The 27,627-nt window shown below is 44.9% G+C and overlaps 2 protein-coding genes across 5 annotated transcripts in view; one reads left to right on the top strand and one right to left on the bottom strand.

Annotated features, from left to right (window-relative positions):
- The window catches only part of jak1 (Janus kinase 1), a 28,222-nt gene extending 23,380 nt beyond the window's left edge, over positions 1-4,842 (top strand). For both annotated transcript variants that reach the window (XM_077014937.1, XM_077014936.1), the window contains exons 18-24: positions 870-958; positions 1,078-1,270; positions 1,357-1,481; positions 1,675-1,847; positions 2,545-2,662; positions 3,344-3,454; positions 3,647-4,842. In XM_077014937.1, the coding sequence (XP_076871052.1) occupies positions 870-958; positions 1,078-1,270; positions 1,357-1,481; positions 1,675-1,847; positions 2,545-2,662; positions 3,344-3,454; positions 3,647-3,751 (914 nt within the window). In that variant the 3' untranslated portion in view covers positions 3,752-4,842. The remainder of the gene's footprint in view (positions 1-869; positions 959-1,077; positions 1,271-1,356; positions 1,482-1,674; positions 1,848-2,544; positions 2,663-3,343; positions 3,455-3,646) is intronic.
- Positions 4,843-4,990: 148 nt separating this feature from the next.
- The window catches only part of raver2 (ribonucleoprotein, PTB-binding 2), a 62,853-nt gene continuing 40,216 nt past the window's right edge, over positions 4,991-27,627 (bottom strand). For all 3 annotated transcript variants that reach the window (XM_077014939.1, XM_077014941.1, XM_077014940.1), the window contains exons 9-16: positions 27,133-27,244; positions 26,408-26,721; positions 25,075-25,186; positions 24,051-24,220; positions 21,474-21,575; positions 21,206-21,316; positions 8,818-9,021; positions 4,991-8,238 (exon numbers count right to left, since the gene is read on the bottom strand). In XM_077014939.1, the coding sequence (XP_076871054.1) occupies positions 8,101-8,238; positions 8,818-9,021; positions 21,206-21,316; positions 21,474-21,575; positions 24,051-24,220; positions 25,075-25,186; positions 26,408-26,721; positions 27,133-27,244 (1,263 nt within the window). In that variant the 3' untranslated portion in view covers positions 4,991-8,100. The remainder of the gene's footprint in view (positions 8,239-8,817; positions 9,022-21,205; positions 21,317-21,473; positions 21,576-24,050; positions 24,221-25,074; positions 25,187-26,407; positions 26,722-27,132; positions 27,245-27,627) is intronic.

Raw genomic sequence — 27,627 nt, 5'->3', positions numbered from 1 at the left:
ACACGTCTAGCCTGGTGGTCACCTCCTCTGCCCCTCGCAAACACTGCAATGACCAGCTGTCTCCAGTGTTGGCATACATCAATCAATCAATCTGATTCTTGCACTTTTCTTACTTTCTTTAAGGAACTCTTATTGCATCTTGATATCAGGATTTTCGACTGGGTGGAGAACAGTGTATGAATGTGGAAAAACATGTCTGAGCCTTTAATCCTGCACGCTGGTACACACAAACACAGTCTGACCTCTCTTACCCATCTTACTTCATCTCTATCGGTGACGCCACCCCCACAGAACTCGCACCTTGACTGCAGGAATCTTTTCCGGGCCCGTGCGGCACAAGCCCAGTTTGCTGGTGAGCTCTCCTTGACAGAGAGGGGTGAACTGGTGAAACGCACTGGTGTTTGGGATGGAATGAAATGTCAATACTGCAGCTGTGACGGATTCTCCATATGCCTTACACCTCAGACCTGAATGCCTGAGGGGCTGTCTGGACTCCCCCTGCTTCCTGTGTCTTCAGCAGACCAGGACACTGGGGACTGGGGTCTTCACTTTACCTTGTTGGCTGCTCTTCTTGACTTAGAACTACTCTGCTCATGTGATTTACTTCATATTTTTGCAAGCTATTTCATTACACGCCTTAGTTTATCAGGAAAATAAATAAATTCACAGAACAGTCTGTGAAAGCATTGCAAAGCTGAAAATACTGCCCCCTTGTGGCTCCAATGAGGACCTGCAGGCTGTTGGAATAGGGAGTCTTCAGGAAGTCTATTTATATTAATGCTGTGTATATCCATTATGTAAAATAATTTGATAATTATTTGACTCAGTCATGTGAGCCAGTGTTGATGCAATGTATCTGTGCCCTACAGACCCTTCTATTAAGCCAGTGCCCACTCTAGAGGTGGACCCCACAGTGTTTGAGAAGAGATTCCTCAAGAAGATCAGAGACCTAGGAGAGGTAACTTCCCATCTGGGTCTCTAATGGAACAGTGTCTTTTGTCATTAACATCTTGCCATTATTTTTGCCAGGCATAAAGATACAGAATGTGTGTGTGTGTATGTTTGTTTGTTCGACAGGGCCATTTTGGAAAGGTGGAGCTGTGTCGGTATGACCCGCGGGGCGATCGCACGGGTGAGCTGGTGGCCGTGAAATCTCTAAAACCAGAGAACAGAGAGGAGCAAAGCACTGACCTGTGGTGTGAGATCGCCATCCTGAGAGAGCTGTACCATGAGAACATCGTCAAATACAAGGGCATCTGCCAGGAAGAGGGTAATGAAGCCCCTACACGCCCACACACACACACACACACACACACACGTGGGCCTGGTCCTGATGTGTCTCTACCTTTCATGCAGGTGGCACCTCTACCAAGCTCATCATGGAGTATTTGCCAGCAGGCAGTCTGAAGGAGTACCTGCCCAGAAACAAGTCCCAGATAGACCTGAGTACCCTGCTCAGCTACGCTGTCCAAATCTGCCGGGTACTGCACACGCCGTAGACGCCAGGCTTGCTGAATAGCTGTAGAAAGTTCAGTGCTAACTGATACTTACCACAGTGTGTAGTACTATAGATCAAAATAGGGTATTGAGTTTTTTAAATAGTGTAATGTAACAGTCTGTGACTTTATTTCTCTGATCATTTGGCCATGTTGGTTTGCTCTTTCTCGGCACCAGGGTATGGATTACCTGGGATCTCGGAATTACATCCACCGGGACCTCGCAGCCCGTAACGTTTTAGTGGAAAACGAGAGCACGGTGAAGATTGGAGATTTCGGTCTGACAAAGAGCATTAAAGAGAATGAGGGGTACTACACCGTGAAGGACGACCTGGACAGTCCCGTGTTCTGGTACGGTCCGGCCCAAAGACAGGAAAGGAAATCTGACCTCACAGTCAGTTCAGTGGGGTGTAAAACAAGAGCAGAAAGCAGCTTGGAGTGTAACGCATCACTAATGCACTCATGCGGTTCTCCATCAGTGGTGCTGCCATCTTGTGGTCAAACCTGATAAAAGACCAGATGTGCTCTTAATTCACCTGGGACTGTTTTACCACTCTGTGCTTGTTTGAGTGCATCATTGCTATCCACTTCAGTTGAGCGTACTATCCAGAATACCAGCTATCAAATATGTAAATGATGAACCTTTTTTTTTTTGCACAAAATGTTTCCAGTAAATGACTTCAAGTACTCGTTCACTATTTACCCAATAACCCAAGGAGTTGGATAGAGTCATCGTTTGTATGAGACCAGTTCAGATCTGAACACTGCTTTGGAGGTCCATTCTGTAGTTTTCTGTATTTACTTTAGGAGGATGCTTTAAAAAAACCAAACACAGCACAAACAATGGTTTTGAGAAATATTTTTAAATATTTATATTTATCACCAATAAGAGGTGAAACCTGAGGTGTCCTTTTAGATTTTCCTAGAAGGCTGGTGTGTAACTTGTACATTGATTAGGTGACTATATCAGGCATGCTTTTCCTCTGCCATATTAGGTGTGTGTGTGTATTTGACAAGGCTGTGTTCTCTCTCTCTCTCTCTGGTTTAGGTATGCTCCAGAATGCCTGGTCCACTGTAAGTTCTACAAGGCGTCAGACGTCTGGTCCTTCGGAGTCACTATGTATGAGCTGTTGACATACTGTGACAGTTCCTGTGGCCCCATGTTGGTGAGCAGCCAATCAAACGCCCTCCCAGTGACTCCAGCCTGTCCTCAGTGAACCGATACTGCAGACACTTCCTAGGGCTTTTCTATTTAAAAAGACTGAGATCTGCAACGAAGCCCCATACCAAACGGCCAGCGAACCCGCCCTGGCTTATTGTCTTTTATGTAGCACCAAAAATGGACGAGTGTTCATCGTGACATTACGGCCCCTCAGCAGAGGAGTGCGCAGTAAACGGGTTTTCATTTAGGCTCCGCACGAGTACAAGGTGCCAGAGTTATGTAGAGATGTCGTTTAATTTGGCCCTTCAGTGAGGGGAAACACTGTAGCACTGTCTTCTGCTTCTGAAAGAGGTCTTTGTTTGGAGGGGCCACGTTGCAGACGCTGTCTCTCCCTGGCAGATGGTGCCGGTCTGTGCCCATGGTGGCAGATGCCTTGCCCAAAGGCTGTGGGCACTGGTGCCAGATCTGTATACACAACCCTCTGTGCCCTCAATGAAGGGGGTATTGAGAGTGCTGAAATGAACACCGTTTTGGGTATCGATGAACTGACAGTTAAACATTTTAAATTCGAGCTCAGCCCTGCATGAAATTCAGATTTGAGTCTGGCTAGTGCTGGAGTGACGGATGTGTTGGCTAAAGCATGAAGGTTTAGAGCACAGCTGATATTCTGCTCCACCCCCACCAGGTGTTCCTCAAGATGATTGGCCCAACCCATGGACAGATGACGGTCACCCGATTAGTCCGGGTCCTGGAGGAGGGGAAGAGGTTGCCTAGGCCAGAGATTTGTCCAGAGAAGGTATAACATTAACCCCACGTCCACACTATTGCAGTATGATGTTGAAATGTAGACATGCTCAGACGGAACTGTTCTCGTTCATATCTATAATGCCTCGGAGGCGTGGCCTGCCCTGGAGGCGTGGCCTGCTGCTTTACCGTCTGAGGCGTGGTCTCCTCGAGCTGCATGTGACCACTCTCTCTGTTCTGTCAGGTGTACGCTTTGATGAGGAGGTGTTGGGAGAGCACACATGACAAAAGGATAGACTTCAAAGGCCTGATCGCTGGCTTTCAGCAGATGCTCACCGACGGCCTGTAACCATGAAGAACCAGCGCTCCAGACCTTTCCTGCCTCAGAAGAGTTGGTTGGCTACTGGGACAGTTTTACACAAAATCCAGAAGGAAAGAAGAACGGAATGAGAACTATTTCCACGGCTGGGTTCAGCCAAACGGTCACATACTGGTTTCCTTGCATCTTTGTATTTACACATTGTATTTCAAGTTACCACCGCAGAGTGAGCCCTCCGTCACAATGCTTGTGAACACACCAGTGAAAGAGTTGATCATCTACTGACCTGAGGGGGGCAGCAGAGAGGCAGGCCCCGCTCTAATTATGGAGACAACTGCCATTCATTTAAGAATTTGTTTTTCCCAGATAAACCTGAAAGTACTTGCCGTGCACAACCACATAAAGATATAAAATGCTAACGCCATCTGTACTTTTTACAGACACATTTTTGGACGGCAGTGGCACAGGACAGTTATGACATATGCTTACGTGTGCCCGCCTCCAGTAATGGTTGGATTTTCCTGCTTCAACACACCTGACTGAACTGCCGTCAAATAAGTTGTCTTTAAGATCGCTCCCTCGTAAGTTAGTGGGTTCAGCGGCGTAAGTCTGGGTGATTGGCCGTTTGGTTTCAGCTGCTGTTCACGAGAGCACGTTGTCAGCTCGAAGCGGCATTGCCGTGGGCCCAGCGGGGCGAGGACGCCCAGCTCTGGGGAGGACTGCCTGTAAGGCCTGGGCCGTGTGTACAGCCACCCTGGGGGGCAGACTCGCTGCAGCGCGGGAGGGGCAGCACCTCCACCATCACCTCCCGTTACTCCTCCGCCCACCTGCTGTCGGCCATGAAGGACTGAAACACGGGTGCGTCCCTGCAGAGTGAGAGACATTACATGCCTGCACCAGGCACTAGAGGACAGTAGAGATTGCAAAATATTATATCTACACATTACAATATCTTGCATTCTTGCTCAAATCTTGCATAAACTGAAACGCCATTGCAAATCTACAAAAACAGCTGAGCCTATAATTTTTATCTACAGAAATTAAAAGCAAAGTATCATATTGGAGAATGTATGTACTGTTCCAAGAAAATGTATTTATCTCTCTTTGGGGCTGGATTTACAGACTTGTGATTTTCTGCATTTTCCCTGTGATGGAGATTAATTTTTTTTTCTGCAAACCACACACCAATGGGTCCATCTGGGAAGCTGACTAGATTTGGCTGTATCACTATGGGGTTGTCAGTTCTGCTCCATGGAGAGTGCTGAGGGGGTGTGTGGTGGTGCTGGTGGTGGTGGGACGGAGGGCAGCAGGACCCTGGGGGCACCAGTGAAGCACACAGCCACAGGCAGCACGGCTCCTTTGCTTTATTGCGGAATGTAAAACAATTCCTTCAGCTCAAAATGAAAACCCAAACAATTTTTTTTCTGAAGAATAAGACAAATTGTATCCAATAAGGAGAAAATGTACATAAATAGACAAATAAATACAGTTACTTCTTTCCTTTACTACAGTTAAAACTCAAAAAGCCTGGAGCTCTGAAACAACCCTACTCAAGAGGAAAAGCTGACTTTATTTGCTCTAGTACAGAGGAGCAGGGTCACGCTTAGATTCCACCGTACCTAAAAATAGCTTCTTCACAGAAAGCAATATCAATATAGTTTAGATATAAAATATTGCAAAATCTGAATTCCAGGTGAGAAAAAAAATGTACAAACTTTTAAATTAAAAACAAGTTGCAGAATGTCTACAAAGCAAAAGAAGAACAGCATGGTTTGCCCTTTACTAGACTGTTACTTCTAAGTAATCAAGAAAGACTTCAGTATTGCAAAGCTTCAAGAGACAAGTCAGAACGTTTACAGACGCGTTAACGGCATTCAGAGGTTCAAACGGTCGCTCTCGGTTTAAAGTCTGTGCTGCACCTTCTCCTCTGAACACACTCCGGCGTGGAGAGTGTATCCTCTGAATTAAGAGTACAATAAAATATCACATATTTGACTTTGTTTCAAAAAGAACAATGTTTACAATCGACATAAAGTTCATTGTGATGGCGACAGAGAAACAGGCACAGCAGAAATGTCCTCACTAATAAGTGAAATAGAAAGAAACACTCCCCTGTAATTAAGATGGGTGGGGTGGGGGGAGGGGGAGACAATAAAACCATAAATAAACACTTTAGTGCCAATAGTGCCCTATTACAAGGGCCATTTGTGGATGCCACATGAAGACAGCAGTACAGCAACAGGTAGGTATTGGGTCTAGGCTGGACAGAGGTAAAGTGTGCTTTAGTAATCCCTGCTGAAGTGGGATCAGCCGTGCTCATGCTGGACACCGACCCGCCTGAGGTCACTGGAGAGACGGAGGCCATGAGTCTGAGCTGGACCGGGGGGAAGCCTATAGCCGTCTGTCCTCTGTCCGTCTGTCCTCGCGCGGTCCGTCAGGCTGGACGCGGCCCTGGGGCCCTCATGCAGGGTCCCACCCCCTCCCAGTCGGTTATTGATCTTAAGTCAGTATATGCCTGTACACCCTTGTGAAGGACCGATCCCCAGAACAGCTCAGGTCAAAGATACCAAGTCTTCTGAGCTCCCTTACAGAACAATGAGACCGTGGCAGGCAGTAGCACTATTATCCATCTGTCTGGCTCTTACAATGTACATGGTGCAGTGGCCTGAACTGCACCTTTCACACTCGCATTCGAGTGTGCACACGCACGCACTCATGCACGTGCACACTTGTGCACGTACATACACCCACACACACCAAAAAGAATGGCTTTCGGAGTGGGCAAAGAAGCTGAGCTAGTCTGATACAGTCACTGAGTAGAAAGTAAGACACACACAGCCTTATTATAAATGGCTGGGAAAAGCAGGAAAAGCCTGTACAAGCTGTACAATGACAAAGATGAACTCCTGCCTCCAAAGAGAAGTGGCGGCCATATCTCTGCCTCGCCTTTAGAAGACAATCTGCTGGTCTATGGGTGGACCACATCCAGCAAGTAAACACACAGACAAAAGCACTATGGCTCTGAGCTGTTCCAACACGCAGTTAAATATATAATTTACAAAAAAACACTTTGATTAGAACGTTTCCGCCGAGGAAACGAAGATAAATATAAGTACATAGTCCCATTCAGTGTGTTAATACGGCATATGATACAGCAATGCCACACGAATACTGTTCGACATAGACCAATAGGGATTAGGAAGAGTACGTATAATAGCAAAGCTTGTGTGGGAACTATTGTGTGCAGATTATTACTTTCAGGGGGGATTGAATGGGTGGGTGTATCTCACCAGCATCCAGAGTATACAGAAAATCACCTGGACCACACTGGCCTGTCTAAGATCCAGCAGCGTTGCACTGTATCACAGCTATTGCTACTGCTGTAGAAGATAATGGCAGGTCACTTGCACTGAAGAAACATTTTTTTTCCCAGCTTATTTGAGTGGAATAAAAAAAAAAAAAAGAATATCTACCCTGGATTTAGAGTGTGCGGGGAGCTGTGTAGCATATATGGCACACACACCCTGGAAAAGGCGCACGTCTGTGAGCGGAGAGGAGACCCCCCCCCCCCCCCCCCCCCCCCTCCCAGCTGCATTATTGCCTTGAGCCTTCGCAATGGCCTGTCTCTATGGCTGTGTGTGTTAGTTAACACACTGTGAGTGCTGCAGTAGGATGGCTCATCTTTCCTAGACTTACATACAGAGCATGCGCACACACGCACACACACACGCGCGCGCACACACACACGCACACACGCGCACATTGTCCACTTACACGCATTCATAGATGAGGACCTCTCCACATCAGAGTAGGGTCTTCTGTGTGTGTCTGCGTGTGTGTTTATGTGCTTGTCTGTCTGGCCCTTGTAATGAAAATCAGTGAGGCAGATGTATTTACACAATTTGTGTACACGGTTCCAGATGATTATATAGGACGCACCAAAAGTGTCAGTTATGTCCAATACTTTAAAGCAAACTCTCATTGAAAAGGTTAATGATTCTCTGAGTGTCGCTCTGTCTTCGTCAGCCCTTAACCACTTAAAGACAAATCGCATGCTGGCACTCACACCCCCGTGCGCAAGCACACTGTCCCCTTCCAGATGCAGCCTGGGAGGAAGTGAAGAACTCCAAGGCAACCAGCAGAAGAGGAGACAGAAACGTCAACTCCTGCAAAGCCCAACTCCCTGACGTTACACAGAGCCGAGTGAACCACATTCTGAAATCTGGTGCGGCAATCTAGCCAAGAAGAGACAGAGGCCTGACTACACACAATTCCCACGGCTGCTGAAGCCCCTTAACACAGTTTAAAGCTTGGACATAACAACATAGTATAAAATGGTGTGGTTTTTTGTCATGTGTATGTGTGAGTATGCATGAGCTCTAAATCCTCTTCTTTTTGAAGTAGTCAGCATACTGGCCACCGAGGCCCTGAGAATGCTGACCAACGTATGGCCCCTCTGATGTCACTTCCTGTACAGGCAGCGTGGGATATTCTCGCTTCTGTCCTCGAGCCTGACTCTGGAAGAGGTGATAGAAAGGAGAGCGAGAAAGAGAAGGTAGAAGAGAGAGATTTTAGCCAATATGCTTCCAACATCTCACTCAATTGTACTTGTTTTTAAATGCTGGGTAAATCCGTCAGTCGCTGTCTCTGGCCACGCCCCCAGAGCCTCGGAGGACGGCCCACTGGGAGAACATCACCGTGCGTCTCGCCACGCTACCGAGCCTGAGCACTCACTGCAACAGCGGCACAACACACAGACTTGTGCATGGCGCTCTGTTCTCTCCCTCCCTCTCTCTTTTCTCTCACTCCATCTGATACACACTTCACACTAGCAAATGCCAGACTCCTACGGGGCTGCCTTTGCACAAAACCCAAAGGACGAGAAAGAAAAACACAGATGCAGGCACACTCACAATTCTGTAGAGATGGATGTAAATTTTTCAGAAGTCCACTTCAGCTTTTGTTCTGCAAACCCCGCACCCCCCCCCCCCCCACCCCCCCCCCCCCCCCCCCCCCCTTGGGACTGGCTTTATTGGCATGACTACTAATTGTATGCTTGCCTTGCCAAAGCGTAGTGCATGCATGCCTATACTTACATAGTAATACTGGTTCCAGTCTGTCACGGTGTGTGCGCTGGGTGCATGTGTGACGGGGCTGGAGGGGTGTGTGTGGGCATGGGGAGGGTTGAGGAAGCCGGGCATTATTGGCACCGCGCTGTACGTGGGCAGCATGGGCTGGGCAGAGCCATTCATAGACGCGTGCAGCGGAGCCACCAGGGCTGACTTCCCACCATCCAGTTCCTAGAGAGAGATAGTGATAGAGAGAGGGGGGAGAGAGGGGGGAGAGATAGTGATAGAGAGAGGGGGGAGAGAGGGAGAGGGGGAGAGAGAGAGGGGGGGAGGGAGAGGGGGGTGGGGGGAGAGAGGGAGAGGGGGAGAGAGAGGGGGTGGGAGAGAGAGAGAGAGAGAGAGAGAGAGAGAGAGAGAGAGAGAGAGAGAGAGAGAGAGAGACGGGGGAGAGAGAGAGGGGGGGGGAAAGAGTATCAGCAGTAACATTTATGTGATGATTTTGTTGTTGTTAGTTTATAGTAGGGTATAAAGAGAACAAACGGCAGTCAAAGCTAAGATCTTTTTTAAGCACCACACTAGCTTGTTTTAACCATAAATGAAAATAAAGCAAATAGATTAGATTAGAGAGTCAGCAATCTAAAGTTAGGCAAACAGAACAAAACACAAAACAATCTAAAAGATATTCAGGACTCAAAGAGGCCAACATCAAATTAGAGGACAAGAGAACAGGAACAAGAACAGGTTTAAAAGAGGTGAGCTCTTCGTTTCATCGCTCAAATAAACTTCAGACGCTAAGTGGCTAAAGATAGAGTTAGCATTGTCAGTTGACAATGGATACATTTAAACAGTCAGAGGAGCAGTGACTCAGCAGCCTAGCCATCAGCAGGCCTGACAACATTACAAGCAGGACTGCAAGAAAAAAAGTTTAAAGCCAAAGATACCGAGAGACTTCCCAGAGTCCCTGAAAACAGACTTCACGATTCACATTGATAAAAAAAACATTGTGCTGTTCGAAAGAGGGAGATCCTCTTGCACTGCAACACCAGCAGTACAGCCACACACAGCCACCCCTAATCCGGGCCGTACCACTCTCTTGACCCAACGCACCCGTTACTCTCCATACTAGATGTGGAGTCATTGAGACAACAAACTCCAAGAGTCAATTCGACAGTTAAAAGATCAATTTAAAGAGTTTAAACAAGAAAGCAATTAAAATAATCCTAGGAAATAACTAAGTGAACTGCTTGAATAAAATGGAAAAAACTGAAAAAACAAAATAGAACCCTGATTCTTCTTTAGCAGCAACTAATCAGTCCAACTACAGCAGAGGTAGTACAGCAGGTGCCCATTACGTCGATCGCGAAGGAAGTGTGGGTCGATCGCATGACATAAAACAGTAGTGGACGAATGACAGGCTATCGTCCATCTGCACTGACGGTTATATTTTGATTGACATACATGGTAGCCAATCTGACGTCTAGGGTTTGACACACGCACCCCAACCCCTAGGTCAACAATTGAGACACGCTGCTAAAAAATAAATAGGTAGATCTTTCTGACTTGGTCATCTTATAAGTAGCTCACAAGCTGAAAACTTGTGGGCACCCCTGTAGTACAGCCTCAAAAAAATACCAACATCACTGCCCCACAGGCCCGCCACAGCCCAGCAGACATGGTCTACCATCCACAGAGGCCAGCCATGGTCCACCAGGCATATACAGCATATCAACCTGTAGACCTCACAACAGCAGCCCCAGGAAGACCCACACCATTACAGTTCTTATCTCCTCCAATGGTAAATACCTGTACCACAGAAAAATGTTCCCCATGCACACAGTAAAGTTCTGCTGCCCAATCCCAGAAAGCGTATTAAAACTACTCTGCCGGCCCATATTACAAGATATCCAGAACAGCGTCATCCACGCTGACACAAACAACCTGCCCTCAAACAGAGTGTGGCTAACTCTCAGACAGGGGTAACAAGGGAGTGTCAGCTTGTTCCCAGACACCGTCATGAGCATCTCCACTGTGCTGCCCAGAAAAGACTTCCCCACTGACCTCGTCAACAGAATCAATGAAGATATTATGACACTGTGCCACAACACCAAAACATTCACATCACCACTGACCAGAATCTGACTCACCCAGACACCTCAAACGTTGGAGAAATAAGGCCACTGATTCATTTTATCTGCAGAATACTGGGACAAACAGCTTCAACACACTAATGTTTACTGAAGGTCATTTTTTTGGTGATTGATTTTATAAATATGTCTACATCTGCATAAATACATTTTATACATTTTTATAAATCAAATCTTTTAGCACATTGGATAATAAAATGTTGGAATTATGTGTTCATGTCTTCATTTTATACTCAACATCACAATTGCATCATTTTACATTTCTTTTTATACTTACCTTACTCTTTTAAAAGAGCAAACTGGAGCCTGTGAGATGTTTTTCAGTTTCCTGCAATATCCAAGGTCTTTATTCATCCCTTCTCAGAGCAAAAAGCTTAAGCTCGGAATTTCTTAAAATGACCCACAATCAGGACATTATTGTCCTTACAGTAACATGGTGTCAGTCAGATGCTCACTGTCCATCAGGGAATACTCAGGTGGCGCCATAATCTGGTACAATGAGAGCCTAACACCCGTATGTATCTAAAATTTAAAGAGGAATTGTTGATACAGTGATCTTCTATATGCAGCATATACACCTCCTGAAGAACGAAGAGTTCTTCCACAACCTCCACACACAAAGTACTGATGTCAAGGTCTAATGTGTTGCTATGTGGACATTTTAATGGCAGGACTGGGTCGTAAGCTAATATTATTGCTGAAGATTAATAAATGTCATATATTTAAGGTCTCCGTATCCTTGACCCCCACAGCACCATGATGCAGGAACCCCCGACACTGTTGCAGTTATGTCATTGCCTACATCTGTCCAAGCTTAATGAGGCAGGTTCAGCACTCTTCACTGTGTAGTCGAGTATGCCATTACCGAAATGGACCCCTCCATCAGGGGGGACCAGTGTGGGACCAGTTACCTTTATCAGACCACTGCCAAATTTAGACTCTCCTAGAGAGAATTCCACAATTAGAGAGATAAAAGGAACCCTGCAAATTACTGTTTGTACTGAGACTAACTAACCAACCGACCCCTAAACTCAGTCCCCTCTGTCAGTTGGTACTAAGACTAACTAACCAACCGACCCCTAAACCCAGTCCCCTGTCAGTTGGTACTGAGACTAACTAACCTACTGACTCAGATTCCCAGTCCCCTCTGCCAGTTGGTACTGAGACTAACTAACCTACTGACCCCTAAACCCAGTCCCCTCTGTCAGTTGGTACTGAGACTAACTAACCTACTGACCCCTAAACCCAGTCCCCTCTGTCAGTTGGTACTGAGACTAACTAACCAACCGACCCCTAAACCCAGTCCCCTCGGTCAGTTGGTACTAAGACTAACTAACCTACTGACTCAGATTCCCAGTCCCCTCTGCCAGTTGGTACTGAGACTAACTAACCTACTGACCCCTAAACCCAGTCCCCTCTGTCAGTTGGTACTGAGACTAACTAACCGACCGACCCCTAAACCCAGTCCCCTCTGTCAGTTGGTACTGAGACTAACTAACCTACTGACTCTGATTCCCAGTCCCCTCTGCCAGTTGGTACTGAGACTAACTAACCTACTGACCCCTAAACCCAGTCCCCTCTGTCAGTTGGTACTGAGACTAACTAACCTACTGACCCCTAAACCCAGTCCCCTCTGTCAGTTGGTACTGAGACTAACTAACCTACTGACACCTAAACCCAGTCCCCTCTGTCAGTTGGTACTGAGACTAACTAACCTACTGACCCCTAAACCCAGTCCCCTCTGTCAGTTGGTACTGAGACTAACTAACCAACCTACTCCTAAACCCAGTCCCCTCAGTCAGTTGGTACTAAGACTAACTAACCTACTGACTCCGATTCCCAGTCCCCTCTGCCAGTTGGTACTGAGACTAACTAACCTACTGACCCCTAAACCCAGTCCCCTCTGTCAGTTGGTACTGAGACTAACTAACCTACTGACCCCTAAACCCAGTCCCCTCTGTCAGTTGGTACTGAGACTAACTAACCTACTGACCCCTAAACCCAGTCGCCTCTGTCAGTTGGTACTGAGACTAACTAACCTACTGACCCCTAAACCCAGTCCCCTCTGTCAGTTGGTACTGAGACTAACTAACCTACTGACCCCTAAACCCAGTCGCCTCTGTCAGTTGGTACTGAGACTAACTAACCTACTGACTCCTAATCCCAGTCCCCTCTGCCAGTTGGTACTAAGACTAACTAACCTACTGACCCCTAAACCCAGTCCCCTTTGTCAGTTGTTACTGAGACTAACTAACCTACTGACCCCTAAACCCAGTCCCCTCTGTCAGTTGGTACTGAGACTAACTAACCAATTGACCCCTAAACCCAGTCCCCTCTGCCAGTTGGTACTGAGTAGGGGTGGGCGATATGGGAAAAAAATAGTATTACAATTTTTTTCATAAAATCACGATTTCGATTTTTTATCACGATCTTCCATCCAAAAAAAAAACAAAAAAAAAATTGGGGCTACAAAGCTTTCTTTTTAAGCAGATTTAAATGAATGATATTGCAATTTTCCATGTGCAAACATTGTAAACAAAAAATGTAAACAACACACGTGACACTGTGTCACGTAGGGCTACGCCCCCCTCTCCTAGTTGTCACTCCGGTTTCCCTGTTCCTCGTGTCTGTTGTTCCCTGCTCCTTGAGCCTGCCTTGTTGTGTGTTTCTACGGTTTCCCCACATCTGCCACGCCCATGTCGTTATTGTCTTCACTTGTTTCCATAGTTGCCAGGTTTGCGGTTTTCACGCCAAATTGGGATTGTTTGAAAATCCAGCCGCAGGTAAAAATTCTGGGGTCGCAGGGTGCGGTTCTTTGGGCTACTTTTGAGTTGGGCCACCTCGGGGGTTACAAGTCAACACAAAGAATCGATCGCGATATAATACTTAATTTGTCTCCATTTTAAACACATTGGGATGTCTATGCCTCAAGTGATTGAATACATTTGTTGTACTGGCATCGGACGCTTTCACGTGTTCTTTGCACACTTTACATATCGCTGTAGGTTGGTCTTGGTCAGTGGAAGAAAATCCAAATCAATTTCAGATTACAGAGGTGGATTTCCTCTTCTTTACCAGCTCCTCGGTTTGGCTTTCAGCCGTCGTTCGTTGTCCACGCAGTTTTTAGTTTTTACAAACACAACAATCGCTGTGATTGGTCAGTCCTACGCCCTACGTCTGATGCATCGGTGGGAACCAGCATAAAAACGTCATTGCGCTGATTGGCAAAGGCGATCTATACGATTTCTCTAATTTGGTAGATCGCCTGCGATTCTCCACTCGTCATCGCCATTCACGATTTTATATAGTCATATCGTGCATCCCTAGTACTGAGACTAACCAATGGACCCCTAAACCCAGTCCCCTGTCAGTTGGTACTGAGACTAACTAACCTACTGACTCAGATTCCCAGTCCCCTCTGCCAGTTGGTACTGAGACTAACTAACCTACTGACCCCTAAACCCAGTCCCCTCTGTCAGTTGGTACTGAGACTAACTAACCTACTGACCCCTAAACCCAGTCCCCTCTGTCAGTTGGTACTGAGACTAACTAACCAACCGACCCCTAAACCCAGTCCCCTCGGTCAGTTGGTACTAAGACTAACTAACCTACTGACTCAGATTCCCAGTCCCCTCTGCCAGTTGGTACTGAGACTAACTAACCTACTGACCCCTAAACCCAGTCCCCTCTGTCAGTTGGTACTGAGACTAACTAACCGACCGACCCCTAAACCCAGTCCCCTCTGTCAGTTGGTACTGAGACTAACTAACCTACTGACTCTGATTCCCAGTCCCCTCTGCCAGTTGGTACTGAGACTAACTAACCTACTGACCCCTAAACCCAGTCCCCTCTGTCAGTTGGTACTGAGACTAACTAACCTACTGACCCCTAAACCCAGTCCCCTCTGTCAGTTGGTACTGAGACTAACTAACCTACTGACACCTAAACCCAGTCCCCTCTGTCAGTTGGTACTGAGACTAACTAACCTACTGACCCCTAAACCCAGTCCCCTCTGTCAGTTGGTACTGAGACTAACTAACCAACCTACTCCTAAACCCAGTCCCCTCAGTCAGTTGGTACTAAGACTAACTAACCTACTGACTCCGATTCCCAGTCCCCTCTGCCAGTTGGTACTGAGACTAACTAACCTACTGACCCCTAAACCCAGTCCCCTCTGTCAGTTGGTACTGAGACTAACTAACCTACTGACCCCTAAACCCAGTCCCCTCTGTCAGTTGGTACTGAGACTAACTAACCTACTGACCCCTAAACCCAGTCGCCTCTGTCAGTTGGTACTGAGACTAACTAACCTACTGACCCCTAAACCCAGTCCCCTCTGTCAGTTGGTACTGAGACTAACTAACCTACTGACCCCTAAACCCAGTCGCCTCTGTCAGTTGGTACTGAGACTAACTAACCTACTGACTCCTAATCCCAGTCCCCTCTGCCAGTTGGTACTAAGACTAACTAACCTACTGACCCCTAAACCCAGTCCCCTTTGTCAGTTGTTACTGAGACTAACTAACCTACTGACCCCTAAACCCAGTCCCCTCTGTCAGTTGGTACTGAGACTAACTAACCAATTGACCCCTAAACCCAGTCCCCTCTGCCAGTTGGTACTGAGTAGGGGTGGGCGATATGGGAAAAAAATAGTATTACAATTTTTTTCATAAAATCACGATTTCGATTTTTTATCACGATCTTCCATCCAAAAAAAAAACAAAAAAAAAATTGGGGCTACAAAGCTTTCTTTTTAAGCAGATTTAAATGAATGATATTGCAATTTTCCATGTGCAAACATTGTAAACAAAAAATGTAAACAACACACGTGACACTGTGTCACGTAGGGCTACGCCCCCCTCTCCTAGTTGTCACTCCGGTTTCCCTGTTCCTCGTGTCTGTTGTTCCCTGCTCCTTGAGCCTGCCTTGTTGTGTGTTTCTACGGTTTCCCCACATCTGCCACGCCCATGTCGTTATTGTCTTCACTTGTTTCCATAGTTGCCAGGTTTGCGGTTTTCACGCCAAATTGGGATTGTTTGAAAATCCAGCCGCAGGTAAAAATTCTGGGGTCGCAGGGTGCGGTTCTTTGGGCTACTTTTGAGTTGGGCCACCTCGGGGGTTACAAGTCAACACAAAGAATCGATCGCGATATAATACTTAATTTGTCTCCATTTTAAACACATTGGGATGTCTATGCCTCAAGTGATTGAATACATTTGTTGTACTGGCATCGGACGCTTTCACGTGTTCTTTGCACACTTTACATATCGCTGTAGGTTGGTCTTGGTCAGTGGAAGAAAATCCAAATCAATTTCAGATTACAGAGGTGGATTTCCTCTTCTTTACCAGCTCCTCGGTTTGGCTTTCAGCCGTCGTTCGTTGTCCACGCAGTTTTTAGTTTTTACAAACACAACAATCGCTGTGATTGGTCAGTCCTACGCCCTACGTCTGATGCATCGGTGGGAACCAGCATAAAAACGTCATTGCGCTGATTGGCAAAGGCGATCTATACGATTTCTCTAATTTGGTAGATCGCCTGCGATTCTCCACTCGTCATCGCCATTCACGATTTTATATAGTCATATCGTGCATCCCTAGTACTGAGACTAACCAATGGACCCCTAAACCCAGTCCCCTCTGTCAGTTGGTACTGAGACTAACTAACCTACTGACCCCTAACACAAAACATCCTCAGTCTAGTATCGCTGACCAATGTTCAGTTAACAATGACAACAAACCACAGACCAAACAGACCCTAAATAGAGAATACAAATGAGTGAAATATCTCTACACCACCCTGACCAAGACCCTGAAAAGGTACAGTTTGCGTGTTCAGTTTGGCCACAGAGGCAGACAGTGTGGTCAATGTTAAAGTGATGAGGTCCAGACAGAGCAGCACTTTCTCCTCCACCACCAACAACTCAAGATTTGGTAACATTTCACAGTAAAATGGGAGTCTAATCCCTAATTCTCAGTCTAAAACATTACAAATTATACTCAGATAGGGAAGCACAGCATCTCTCACTGCAAAATATGAGATATGTCAATGCCTGAGAGACTGAATAATGCACAACACCTCACTATATAATAATAATAATAATAATAATAATAATAATAATAATAATAATCTTTATCCTGTTATTATTTATATAATATATATCATTTATATTCTTATTTTATCGAGTTAATTATAAGTTACTGATACCTTTACATTTATATGTATTTCTTTTACATTTATATTATTATATAATATACCTGTTTTATTGTAAAATAATATACTACATTTTTATACTTTAAAAAAGCTTTAGTTTTATTGCAGGCCACCATAGTTATTTATTTTATTATTATTTTTTTAAAATAAATTTTTCATTTATATTTACAAAAGCACATATAATAACAAGACAATAACAATACTTTTTTCTTGGGGGGGGGGGGCGAACGTATGACCAAGGGGTAAAACACTTTGTAAGTCGATCTGGATAAGAGCGTCTGCTAAATGCCGTAAATGTAAATATAAATGTAAATGTAAAATAATACAAAGGAGAAAAGAAGGGGAGAAAAGGGGGGAGGGGGGTGTTTTAAATATTGCAGTTTCTGTGTTTGTCCATGAATGTGTGATTGTAAGTGTTTGGGTGTGTATAGGTGTGGTGAGGTGAGATATATGCAGATATACAAGTTAAATATTTGTGTTTGTTTGTGTTAATGTGTGTATGCAGGTGCTGTGGGGTATATATATGATCTTTAGTATGTTTGTGTATGTATACATATATTGTATTTGTATAAGGGGGGGGTGGGAGGCTCATAGGCCAAGGTAACAATGTTAAAAAGTTAATATTGAAACCCATATGGAGAGAGATTCTGTATCTGTGTGTGTATTAGAAGTAGGTGTATTATCAAGAGTAATATAGTCCAGAAGAAGATTTTTCCAGAGTGAGATGTCGGTTTTATGTCTTGTTTTCCAGTTCATGAGGATTGTTTTCTTGGCGATGGTTAAAGATATAAGAAGTATTTTTGTATTAGTGCTATTGAGATTGGATAGGATAGTGTTGGATACGTCATTAAGTAAGCAGAGGGAAGGGGATAGTGGGATGTGGGAATCAAAGATGACTGATAGGGATTTTATGATTTTTTCCCAGAACTCTTGAATGGGTGTACAATACCAGAAAGTGTGAATGTATGTGTCCGGGGTTTTTTGAGAGCAATTAGTACAGATGTTAGAAGTGAATCCCATTTTTGATAATTTCGCATTAGTATAGTATATTCTGTAAAGGATTTTGAATTGTAATAATTGTAAGTTTGAGTTATTAGACATACTGTAAATATTTTTGCATATCTGGGTCCAGAAGTCGGCATCGGGAGTGATCAATAGGTCCACTTCCCATTTGGATGTGGGAATGTAGAGTTATCAGATTTGGAAATTGTTTTGTATATTTTAGATAATATATGTATAATTTTAGGTTAATTAATGTAGAAATTAAAGGTGGATGATTTATGTTTATATTTATTTTGTTGTACCCTGCTTGTAAGGCTGATTTAACTTGTAAATATTGAAGGAATTGATTACTCTCGATGCCATACCCCTGGATTAAACAGCTAAATTGGACTATGGTGTTATTGCTTAAAATGTCAGGGTTGTTCCAAACAGGGGTTAGTTTAGATGGGGATAAGGGAGTCTTAGTAATTTTATGGGATTTCCACCAAGCTGACAGTGCAGATGATATTGTTAAATACTTCAAACAAGGTAGTGATTTAACTGATTGGCTGAGGAATGGAAGATCTGAAAGTGGAATATTGCGACTGTGGGCTTGTTCCGAGTCTAGGAGAATATTGCCTGATTGGTGCGGGTGAATCCATTTAAATATAAATTGCAATTGGTTGGAAAGAAAGTATTGGTAAAAATTTGGAGCGTTAACTACACCTTGTATTTTTGGTTGTTGAAATGTGTTTAGTTTGATTCTTGGTGGTTTATTTTTCCAATAAAATTTAATCGATGATTATTGAATCGAGTGAATTAAACCAGGAGGTTGTCGGGTGAGCGGGTATCAGGGAAAAAAAGGTAATTGACCTTGGGAAGGATAAACATTTTAACTGTAGCTATTGGACCAGTAAGAGATAATGGAAGATTCATCCATCGATGGAGATGATCTTTTATGGTTCTAAGTAGTGGGGTGTAATTGAGAGTAAATAACTCCCAGATAAGTGATATGAGATGTGCAGACGGGGATTGGGGGTGGGTTAGTTGTCATATCCCAGCTATTATTGCATATTGGAAGAATGGATGATTTTTGCCAATTGATTGAGTAGTCAGATATATTAGAAAAGTTTTCTATGAGGTGGATAGTTTCATTGAGTGAGCTGTGGGGCTTCTGTAAAAATAGTAAAATGTCATCTGCATACAGAGTTATTTTATGATGAGTATTGTATGTTTGGATACTGATTATTGAATTATTTTGCCGTATGGCTGCTGCAAGTGGTTCTATAAAGATAGTGAATAGATATGGAGAGAGTGGGCATCCTTGTCTACACCCCCTGTTTAGTGTGAATCTTTGTGATATTAATCCATTAGTAGTTACAGTGGCTGTTGGTAAAGTTTAAAGAATTTTAACCCAGTCAATGAATAATTCTCCAAATCCAAATTTCTGTAAAGTGAATATGAGGAAGGACCAATTTACTTTGTCAAACGCTTTTTCGGCATCTGAGCTGACGATGATTGTTTCTAGTTGTTGTTGTATTGAATGGTCAATTAGATTGATAAGTCTATTATTGTGTATTATTTGTAAGTGTATTATTTGATGAGTGTCTGTCTTTTATGAATCCGGTTTGATCAGGGTGAATTATGGATGGGATAATTTTGTCAAGTCTGTGTACGAGGGTTTTTGTAATAACTTTAAGATCGACATTTAGGAGAGATATAGGTCGGTAGCTAGATGGTAGAGTTGGGTCTTTATTCGGTTTCAGAATGAGTCAAATTGAAGCACTGTTCATGTGGTCCGGGATTATTGAGCATTGTTTTATTTCTAAGACTAATCTCTGAAATAAAGGGTTGAGTATGGTCCAAAAATGTTTATAGAACTCAGCAGGGAAGCCATCTGGCCCGGGTGACTTATTATTGGGCATGTTCAAGAGGGATGTTAAAAAGTTTTTTTTCTGATATTGGTATTTCAAGTGAATTCATTTGTGCTTGGTTAAGGTGTGGCAAGTAGATATTGTCTAGAAAGGAGTGTATATGTTCTTGTTTGTTTTCTTTTGTTGATGAATATAAATTTGTATAAAAGGTTCTGAAGATATTGTTTATATGTTCTGGAGATTGGGTTGGCCTTCCTGTTGAGTCTTTTATGGAGGTTATTGTAAATCTTTCTTTATTTTGTTTGATTATATTAGCTAGATATTTACCCGATTTGTTATTATGGTGAAACTGTTCTTGATGGAGTTGTTGGATTTTAAACTGTGTTTCCTTATTAATAATTTCATTTAATTGTAATTTGTATGTTCTTATTTCTTTTTCAAATTCATCTGGAGGGTTGTTTGCATGTAATGTTTCAAGTTGTTTTATTCTATGTTCTAGTTCTGTTTCATGTTTGGCCTCTTTTTTCTTTTTATAGGATGAATATGAAATTATTACACCTCTTAGTGCAGCTTTTCCTGCTTGAATTTGGAGAGTCATTTACCACTAAAGTTCTAAGACACTGAACAATCTGAGAAGTGGTCTCAGATTCCCAGGTGCTGGTGGTGGAGTGGGGTCAGTTTAAGGATGGCAGTGTTTCTTGCACACACTGGTCAGGCTCAACCATCTTTTCAGTAGAGATCTGTCTATGATCACTGATAATGTTTTGTGAGAATTCGAGGCAAGGTGAAGTGATATTCTTGCGACATATTGGACGATTCTTGTTATAGCGTGCTCCATTTTGATTCAGTTTTTATTATTTTGAATAAAAAAAACTACTCAAACTCTTCTATGTACCTCAAGGGGAAAGAAGAGCAAAAGGCAATCGAGTTCTCTGCTGTGCTGTGCTGGACTCTGCTCTGGTGTGCTGGACTCTGGTCTGGTGTGCTGGACTCTGGTCTGCATGTGGACCTTGAGGACTGAGTTTGTCATTTTCGTATTTTTCCTATTTGACCAAAATAACATTTCACAACGACATGCTCCAGCCAGCGGTGGGTATGTGCTGAACTTACAGTAGGTGCAAAGTGCTCATTTGATCAGTGTGTGTTTGCGTGGTGGGTGTGTGGGCATGCATTTGTGTGGGTGTGTGTGTGTGTGTGAGCGCTACCTTGCTGAGGTCTCGCTGCTGGTAGGCTTGGCTCATCTGGGTCTGAGAATAGTACTGACTGACAGCCTGCATATAGGATGTGTAGTCTCCATATGAGGATGTGACCACAGCCTGAAGGACAGAGAAGGAGGGATGGAGAGAGAGAGGGAGAGAGAGGTTTAGACCCACGCAGCAGGGAATGAAACATGGAGCTGAGCACTGTGTGTGTGTGTGTGTGTGTGTGTGTGTGTGTGTGTGTGTGTGTGTGTGTGCGCACTCTTTCCCTCACCTGAGGCTGATCCTTGCTGAACTCGCTGGCTGCTGTGTTCTCCTGGCTTGTGTTACTGTAGCTCTGACTTTGGTAATGTTGATACCACTGCTGCATGGCCTCCTACGACAAACACCAACCGCAGCCATCATGCTTACAGCAGCAGTCGTAGCTCTCCCACCCCCTCAGCCCTCACCCCCCCAGGCTCATGATGTGGGCGTGCAATCCTGCCCTCTGAGAACCCCTGCCCCCCCACTGCTTCTCCCTGGTTCTCTGGCCCCAGACCCTTTACACACCTGCTTCCATTCACTCTTTATTCTCAGCTCTCCACGATTCAGTCAGCATACTCTGTTTCCCCTTGCTTTCACCATTCTCTTGACATACCGGGGTGGTTTGCGCGCTCCCCCACCCCCCCTCTCCTTCTCCCTCCAGCGTGAAAGCTTGCTGTCTCGATTCGCTCAAGCTGTACAGTGCGGGGGAGGGAGGGACCAGATGGGACAAACTACTCCCAGCCAAGCCCCCCCCCCCCCCCCCCCCCCCCCCAACTTCTCGCCTTCTCAGTCATGCACTTGCAGTAATCTCCTCTCGAGAGCTACATTGTGGTATGTTTTTTATTTTTCCGCTCTATCCGTAACTAGTAACACCTGATGACTAGGACAACAAAGCAATGTCTTCAAGCAGCATTTTTCTGAGACTGCTGATCCTCTCATGGAAGGACTTTTATTTTTTTAGTGGATGTCATGTAACATGTTATGGTTTTGTCCTCAGAAAGATATGAAAGAAACTGACATTCAAACCAGATAATCCCAGATAATGCTTTTATTATATTCTGAATCTCCTGGTTAATAAGTGTGCGAGTCTGTATTGGAGTGTGTTGGGTGTGTGGGTGTGCATGTGTGTGTGCGTGTGTGTGTGTGTGTGTGTATGTGAGAGAATGATGCTGAAAATTACAAAATTATACAACTTGGAAGTCTGATAACTCTGGAGATACAGATAATCTATTCAAAACTCAGAAAGGATAAACAACTGTAATCAGGCCTTATAGCTTCTTGGATGACTAGATGCTCTCTCTCTCTCTCTCTCTCTCTCTCTCACACACACACACACACACACACACACACACACACACACACACACACACACACAAGTATTTAATAATTTAACTGTGTGATTCATAATTTGGCCCCAGTTATTTTACCATGCGAGAGAGGGAGAGAAAGAGAAAGAGAAAATACCAAATATGCCAAATGTAATTTAAAAATAAGGTGTTGGTGACAATTTAATCTTAACAAACTGAACTCAGCACATCAGCTGGGTGACATGTATCTTCTCATCACAGCATGATGGACAGGGAGTAGATCACCCAAACACAAAAAATCAACACACACACACACACACACACACACACACACACACACACACACACACACACACACACACACACACACACACACACACACACACACACACGAGAGAGTGAGAGAGAGAGAGAGAGAGAGAGAGAGAGAGAGACTGAGACTCCATCACTGGAATGATGAGTGGAAGTCAGGGGTGGGGTGGCAGCAGCGCTGCTGAGGTCAGAGGTCAGGCCATGCAGTGCATTCTGGGTCGTGGTTCCAGGACTGGTTTTGGGAGGTAAGAGCTGACCTGGGGCACATGTGCAGCGTTCGAACGCATTTCCTCAGCACGTGCCAATAATCAGTAAAGGTGTTGCCCCTACAGGAAGGCCAAATGCAGCCATTACAGACACTCACGTGACGCATGTGACTGTGGCTGGACTCCCTGGCTAACGGCAGAGGGTTGGTGGCAGCTTGATGGTGCTTTGCTGGTGTAGTGCTCATACTGTGCTAATGTTGTGCTAATGCTTTGCTAATCCTTTGATAATGCTTTGCTGGTGCTGTGCTTATACTGTGTTAATGTTGTGCTAATGCTTTGCTAATGCTGTGCTAAAGCTGTGCTAATGCTTTGCTGGTGCTGTGCTTATACTGTGTTAATGTTGTGCTAATGCTTTGCTGATGCTGTGCTAATACTGTGATACTGCAGTGCTGAGCTAATGCTATGCTAATACTGATTCTCCACCACCAAGCTGAACATCTGTCCAGCAGGGCTGCTGTCATCAGGGGCCCAGCGGTGATGGCCTGGAGTGGCTAGTGTGGAGTGTGGCTGAGTGAATCAGTCTGGCACTACAGGCTGGGAGGGTACTCATTAAATGCACCTATGAGGTATAAGACATAAAGCAGCTAGACCTAATACAGTGGTTTTGTGTGTATATTGCCATGCCCAAGAACCACTACATGCTCAAATCTACACACAAACTTGCAAACACAGCATCTGAAGAGAACAGTGGCTGCTTAGGGATTTAGGGATTCACGGTTTTATTTTGGTCCCACCATTTTATGACAGCTAATGGGTTTGGTGTTTGGTGTTTAGGGAATGAAGCGTGGGTTGAGAACAGTGCGGTATAAATATCATTACTGTAACCCAAACATACACTTCGCTAGACTATGGGCAGATGAAAGAAGTGAAAATGAAAACGAATCTTACACTGAAGGATGTCGGACATGAGTAAACTGCTGTGTGTAGACTGGAGCAGGTTACCTGCGAGTACTGCTGGTAGTGCTGGCTGTAGTCAGGGGTTGTGCTGTCTGTGCTGTACTGGCTGCTGGGAAGGGGAGTGGGAGGCAGGCCAGTGCCGTAGCTGCCAGGGACGGGCTGCCCCGCCTGGCCCGCCTGGCCCGCTGGGACCTTGCTGTTACTGCCACTTGAAGCTGCAGGACACACACACACACACACCCACACACACACACACACACACACACACACACACACACACACACACACAGCCATCCACCCACCCCCAAACGCACCCATACATGCGCACACACAGACAAAGAGGTAAACCAAAGCCTTCAAAGCATGTTGCACACCCACTGATCCACTCACCATTTGCGCGCGCACACACACACACACACACACACACACACACACACACACACACACACACACACACACACACACACACCCCTATTCGCTCACTCCCACACACACCCATGCATGTATGTGCAAATACCACACACACACACAAAATTAAACCAAAGCCTTCAAAGCATACTGCACACCTACTGATCCACCCACCCTTGTGTATACACACACACGCTCACACATGTGCATATACACATACAGAAAGCCTTCCAAACATGTTGCACTCCCACTGATCCACCCACCATTTGTGCACACACACACTCACACAAACAAAACACACAAACACAAACACACACACACTTGGTCACTTGTGTCTGCCAGGTGTTGGCACCCTGGCAGTAAATGTGCCCTTCAGTGGAGATCGTTTGAGACAAGACAGTAAGAAACTATAAACACCAGACTCTGATATCCAGAGGTCTCACATAGGACACTACCATACAAGACAGAGCAGCTTGGAGTCATTTCCCAAAAAGGTAGGTGTAGGTGTAGGTGTAGGTGTAGGTGTAGGTGTAGGTGTGTGTGTGTGTGTGTGTGTGTGTGTGTGTGTGTGTGTGTGTGTGTGTGTGTGTGTGTGGTGTGTGTGTGTGTGTGTGTGTGTGTGTGTGTGTGTGTGTGTGTGTGTGTGTGTGTGTGTGTGTACCTTGTAAGACCACTCCAGGGAGAACGCTGGCCAGGTTCAGGTAGGGGTTAGAGGGCAGTTTGACCTCTTTGGGAGGCTCTCCTAGCAAAGATGTCTGGCAGCTGACCTGGGACTGCAAAAGACAAAGCTTCCATTACTAACACTACACCATGGGACACATCAGAAGACAAAGCCATTACTAACATTACACCATGGGACACATCAGAAGACAAAGCTTCCATTACTAACACTACACCATGGGACACATCAGAAGACAAAGCCATTATTAACACTACACCATGGGACACATCAGAAGACAAAGCCATTATTAACACTACACCATGGGACACATCAGAAGACAAAGCTTCCATTACTAACACTACACCATGGGACACATCAGAAGACAAAGCCATTACTAACACTACACCATGGGACACATCAGAAGACAAAGCCATTATTAACACTATACCATGGGACACATCAGAAGACAAAGCTTCCATTACTAACACTACACCATGGGACACATCAGAAGACAAAGCCATTACTAACACTACACCATGGGACACATCAGAAGACAAAGCCATTATTAACACTATACCATGGGACACATCAGAAGACAAAGCTTCCATTACTAACACTACACCATGAGTAGATACACAATACATCAAAAGAAATATCTTTTGATCATATATCAAAATATATGACATGTAACAACAAAATAAAGCAAAAAAAAAAACAACCAACCAAACAAAAATAACAACAAACACAACTGTACACAACAAACATCAGTGGTGGAGGTGAGGCCTAAATCTGTGGCTTTGAGTGACTTCTCTTCCAGCCAATCAGCACTGTGCATTCCTGTAAAGTACACTGCACAAAGGCCTGCTTACAACACAAGCTTTCTTAGTGGAGCCATTCCTTCTCACTCACGCCCCCCCCACACACACACACACCCATCTATAATGCATGATGGAGAAAGCTGTCCGTTTGTGTGGGCATGTGTGTGTGTGTGTGTGTTTGGTCAGAGGCTAAGCCCTAGGCAGTGTGGGCCTGCACTAGTTTACAGAGAGCAATAAGGACAGGGTTAATGCTCCCTCTGCTTTACACACACACACACACGAAAGGGGAAGATGATCACGACAAAATTCTAATGGAAGAATGAAAGATATTATGATAGTGTGCCAGGTAGAATGAGGTTGCTGTTCTCTCTGTGATTCAAATAATGAAACACAAACACTGGAACAAGTGTGCCGTGTTCGCAGAAGGTATGAGAAAGAAAGAAAAAGAGAGAGAGAGAGAGAGAGCGCACAAGTGAAAGAAAAATGGGGGTTAAAAAAGTGAAATCTACATTTACCGTAACAGCAGTGTTAGTCTCTGTTGTAGCACTGTGATGGTTAATTGCAGCTTTGTGAGCTGTGCTGCCCAGCAGGGGGCCCAGGCCAGCTTTAGGTAACCCAGGAAGAAAGCTCTGCAGCTGGGCTTGAGAGCTAGCAGAGCCCCCTGTGGTTCCTGGAGGTGCAGGCTGTTTCTCTGGGGCTGTGGGGGCGGCTGGGCTGCCATTCGGCTCAGTATGGGAGCTTGTCTGAACACGGCCTGGAGTGTAAGAGGTCACCCCCGCAACGGAGCCTGTGGCCTGGGATGTGACCGCTGTAGAGTCCTGGACTAGCTCTGAGGACCAGGAGCGAAGATGTGGAGAGTGGGTTACTTCACAATAGTCACAAAGGTTTCTTGGGCACGACATTTTACACATATATTTTTTATAAAAAAAAAATCAAATGCGTAGTGAATAGAATGAGATCTTTCAGATCTTGTTTTGGTGGACAACGCAGAGACTGAAATGGTAATGACCACACGCACATACATTTCAAAGGTGTCATCTACTTAATCGTGCATGTACGTATGCACGCACACAAATACACATACTGAATAATATGACAAAAGGAGAAACACTGATTGAAAGAGCAGCTGATTTGCATTGCAAATGCACCTCTCTGAAGCAGCGGTACAGACCTGTGCAGTACAGGTGCAGTGTGGGGAGGGGACCGAGCTGCCTACGCACGCCCAGCCTGGAGCACCTACCCGTGGGAGAGTCTCCAAGCAGACCTTTCCCCAAGGGCACTGGAGCTGGAACCCGCAGACCTAGAACTTTATGGAGAAGCAACCGGGAGGGGTCACCTAAAAGACTGGGAACCTGAGGAGGAGATAGAAGGATGGAGAGGGAGGAAGAGTGAGAAGTGTGAGAGAGAGAGAGAGAGAGAGAGAGAGAGAGAGAGAGAGAGAGACAGAGAGAGAGAGACAGAGAGAGGTTGAGAAGGCAGGGAGACACTAATTTACTAATTTAGGATTTTGTTAGTGTTTTTGATAAGACCACAAAATTGCATCTTCAGCGCAATGTAACTGGACATTGAAGCAGATGTTTGGCTCTGTACACCAGCACATTGTTTACAAGATGACTTTGAGGTTAGTGCAAAATACCAGCTTTAATTTCAGGGTAACTACTCAACGCTCAACTGACACGTTTAAAATAGCGTTAAAAACGTTTTTAGAGACAATAAAGTGACTGTGTTTGAACAG

This window comes from Brachyhypopomus gauderio, chromosome 8 (genome assembly GCF_052324685.1).
Source record: "Brachyhypopomus gauderio isolate BG-103 chromosome 8, BGAUD_0.2, whole genome shotgun sequence".
NCBI classification, from domain to species: domain Eukaryota; kingdom Metazoa; phylum Chordata; class Actinopteri; order Gymnotiformes; family Hypopomidae; genus Brachyhypopomus; species Brachyhypopomus gauderio.
The sequence above is the reverse complement of the archived record's forward strand: the minus strand, read 5'-3'. Positions and strand labels throughout refer to the sequence as shown.